The 3631-nt window shown below is 48.9% G+C and overlaps 1 gene segment (V, D, J or C); it reads right to left on the reverse strand.

Moving 5' to 3' along the window:
* Nucleotides 1–680: 680 nt before the first annotated feature.
* On the reverse strand, nucleotides 681–3393 carry LOC138844651 (T cell receptor alpha variable 16-like). The segment is given in 2 exon segments: nucleotides 681–2924; nucleotides 3036–3393. Coding segments are annotated over 2 exon segments (468 nt in total).
* Between the last annotated feature and the right edge of the window lie 238 nt (nucleotides 3394–3631).

Consider the following 3631-nt stretch of genomic DNA (forward strand, 5'->3'; position numbering starts at 1 on the left):
TTCCAATTCAGCCCTCTGCTATGGCCTAGGAAAGCAGTAGAAGATGGTCCAAGTGCTTGGGCCCCTGAATCCACATGGAAGACCCAAAAGAAGCTCCTGGCTCCTGGCTTCAGATCACAGCAGCTCTGACCACTGCAGCCATTTGGGGAGTGAACCAGCAGATGGAAGACCTTTCTCTCTCTCTCTCTCTCTGCCTCTGCCTCTGCCTCTCTGTAACTCTGCCTTGCAAATAAATAAAATAAATCTTCTTTAAAAATAGCATTCATTTTATTTATCTGAAAAGCAGAGTGACAAAGAGAGAGGGAGAGACACAAAGAGAGAGCTGCCATCTGCTGGTTCACTCCCCAAATGGCTAGCACAGCCAGGGCTAGGCCAGGCGTAAGCCAGGGTCTAGGAACTTCATCTGGTTTCCCATGTGGATGGTAGGGACGGAACTATTTCAGCCATCATCTGCTGTCTTCTAGCTGGATCAGAAGCGGAACAGGCAAGACTGGAACCAGCATTCTGATATGGGAGCATTGCAAATGGCGGCTTAACAAGCTTTGCCAAAATGCCTGCCCTTCTGCATGTTTCCTTTTTTCATTATATGTATGTGTTCCTTTGTAAATGCAGCTATCTTTCTCTCTCTCCTTTTTCAAAAAAATTTATTTATTTATTTGAAAGGCAGAGGTACAGAAAGAGAGGGAAGGAGAGACAGAGAGAGATTTTCCATCTGTTGGTTGACTCCCCAAATGGCCACAACAGCCAGATCTGGGCAATCTGAAGCCAGGAGCCAGGAGCTTCTTCCAGGTCTCCCACGCAGGTGCAGAGGCCCATGCACTTGGGCTATCTTCCTCTGTTTTCTCAGGCACATTAGCAGAGAGCTGGATCAGAAGTAGAGCAGCCAGGACTTGAACCAGCGGCCATATGGGATGTTGTAGCCACAGACAGCGGCTTAACCTGCTACACCATGGCCCCGGCCCCATTCTCTCTCCTTCTTATCACATTTATTTTATATACAAGTTATTGAAGACCCATATTGTAAGCTAGTTTGAATATAAAGAGCATAAATTCAGTGGCACATTCTCTGGATTTTGAAGTGGCTTATATAGCTAGCGATTCACATAGAGACTTTGGGTCTATTTGTCTCCTTTGTTTTAGGGAAAGCATGAAAACTTCAGTTGTTGAAAGAATAATTTCAGCTACTTAAGTGGAAGCATAGAGTACTTTTATTATTCTTTGGAAGTTCAAACGCATGTGAGGGTTGTGTGTGAGAGATCACCAACTGGAAGGTGGGGTACCAGCCGTCAATTTACTGCCTATGAAATCCACTCTTCTCCCCCATTGTGATGCTGGAGCTGGGCCCTGCAAGCGATTCTCCTCGTCCACCTGGCACGATACTGGGCTGTGCCTGTGGGGGGCGGGGAGGAAGAGCCTACTCTTCCTGCTTCCGGTCTGTTTTCCGCACTTGGGATCCTGCAGCGCTTGGCCAGCCTGTGTGACGCCCAGAGGCCCTACCCTCCAGCAAGGCACAGAGTCAGCCTGACTTTGTTTCCTGGCAAGTTTCAAGGTCATCCAGGCACATTCAGTCGCGCTCGTTGGCTGACAACCTGTAAATTTTGTTGAAACCCTGGTAGGTGCTTCCTTGCTTGCTAGCCTTTGTCGCTGGACCCTCAGAAAACCTGCACGACCCAGCAGGCTATGGCTGCCCAGTCCCGGTGAACTGTGAATCCTAACCTCAGCAGGAGGGGCCCAGGGTCCACTTATCCCCATGGGTTCCTTCCTCGGGACTCTGCCTTAGCTGTAGGGGTTAATAGTGTCTTCCTGGCATCCGTTATTTCCATATTTTTTTAGAATTCTTTTTATCCATTATGGTTAATTTCTTGTTATCAAACAGTTATTTACTATAATTTTTCTCTTGTTCACATCACCGGGGTGCTTTTTCTCTTGGCAGGACTATGACTGAGACCACAGGAGTCTGTGGGAGAAGGTGTCAGCTGGAGGAGGATCAGCAGTCAGAAGCTACGCATGGCATGGTACTTGTAAGGAGCTGGGTCAGGAACGTGGGGTGGCTGGGGCGGCAGAAGAGTTAGAGAGGTGGGGCTGCACCAGGTAAGCCTGGACAACCCCTCTGGGCCAAGACAATAATTGTATTAAAAGCCTGGCCTGTACTCCCTGCTAATGCACCCAGGGGAAGAAGCAGAAGGCTCCTTCTGCCAGCCATGGGCAAGACCGGATGGGGTTCCAGGCCCTTGACTTTGGTCTGACCCAGCCCCAGCCCCAGCCGTTGTGGCCATCTGAGGAGTGAACCAGCGCATGGAAGACCTCTCTGTCTCTCTCTCTCTGTCTGTAACTCTGCCTTTCAAGTAATATATAAATAAATCTTGTTTTAAATCGTTGCGCTGTCTAGCTTTTATTTCAAAAGTATTTTCCCAAGTACAGCTAGACAGAATAGACACACTATTTTTAAAACTACCTGAAGCCCAGTAGGTAATGAGAATATTTTTGGATGAGTTTTTGAGATTAATCTGTAGCTAACTGACAACTGGTGAGGGTTAACCAAGAGGAAAACTCAACGCCGACGTCCAGGAGAGAGCTGACAAAGGTTCTGAAACCCCTAAGGGGTTTGTGCTCTGCTTCCCTTGCGAAGGCAGGCACTGTGCCACTCAGAGCGCAGTAATACGTGGCTGAGTCCTCCTCTTGGGCTGACGCTTTCTTCAGGTGGAAGGACGTCTCAGCCTTGTTGAGGTCAGCCGTGAAGCCGTTGGTGCTCTTCCCCGTGGTGTACCCCAGGAGTAGCTGCAGGCTGCTTCCAGGGTACCGCACATACCAGAAGAGCAAAGGACTCCCCGAGAAGGAGTAGCTGCAATTCACCTGCACTGGAGCCCCTGTGGAGACGGAGCTGCGGTCCACGGGCTGCGTCACGGTCTGGGCTCTTGCTCCTCCTGAAACACCAACTCTGGATCAGGGAGAGCCTTCCAGGCTGAGGAGAACTGGTCATCAGACATATTCTAAGTCAGAAGACCAGAGAAAGAACAAAAAGGGACTTTACTCACCGTGTGTGAGTATGACCCCCAGCACTGAGATGAGGGTGGGCTTCATGGCTGAGCTCTGGTGAGACGGTTGCTGTTTTCTGCAGGGTTTCTCTGCAAGCGTTTCACCCTCATGTACACCCGGCCAGAGGAGTGGATGCGTTTACCAGCGTCCAAAGCAGAAAGCTCCGAGGGCCTGCTTGCTTTCTGGTTTTCTATCCACTTCCATCTGTGTAGCAGCTCCCTCAAGAGGCCAAATCTGGTACTGCAGGTTGTGGTTTCCGGAGACCTGCAGGTTCTCAGAGTGGAGAGTGACGGATTCCTGTACTCAGGGGCAAACGGAAACGCTGTACTGGATGTCACCGGAGCGCTCCTCACGGAGGTCCCCGTGGAGCAGAGCAGGAAGGGCGGAAGTACAAACGCTTTCGGGATTTTAGTTAAAGTAAAAATGGGGAGAAGACAGTGTATTTGCTAAAAATGTGCTATAATAAGTGGAGAATCATTTAGGAGTGAACAAATAAATTCAGATGTCTATCTTAATAACTGTTACCAAAAAAATTCGAGGGCAAATAACAAAATTATTTTTAAAAAGACACTTTTTAAAACTAAGTTAGGCTGGT

The sequence above is a fragment of the Oryctolagus cuniculus genome, chromosome 12 (assembly GCF_051225735.1).
Source record: "Oryctolagus cuniculus isolate XC-2025 breed Fujian yellow rabbit chromosome 12, ASM5122573v1, whole genome shotgun sequence".
Classification (NCBI taxonomy): Eukaryota; Metazoa; Chordata; class Mammalia; order Lagomorpha; family Leporidae; genus Oryctolagus; species Oryctolagus cuniculus.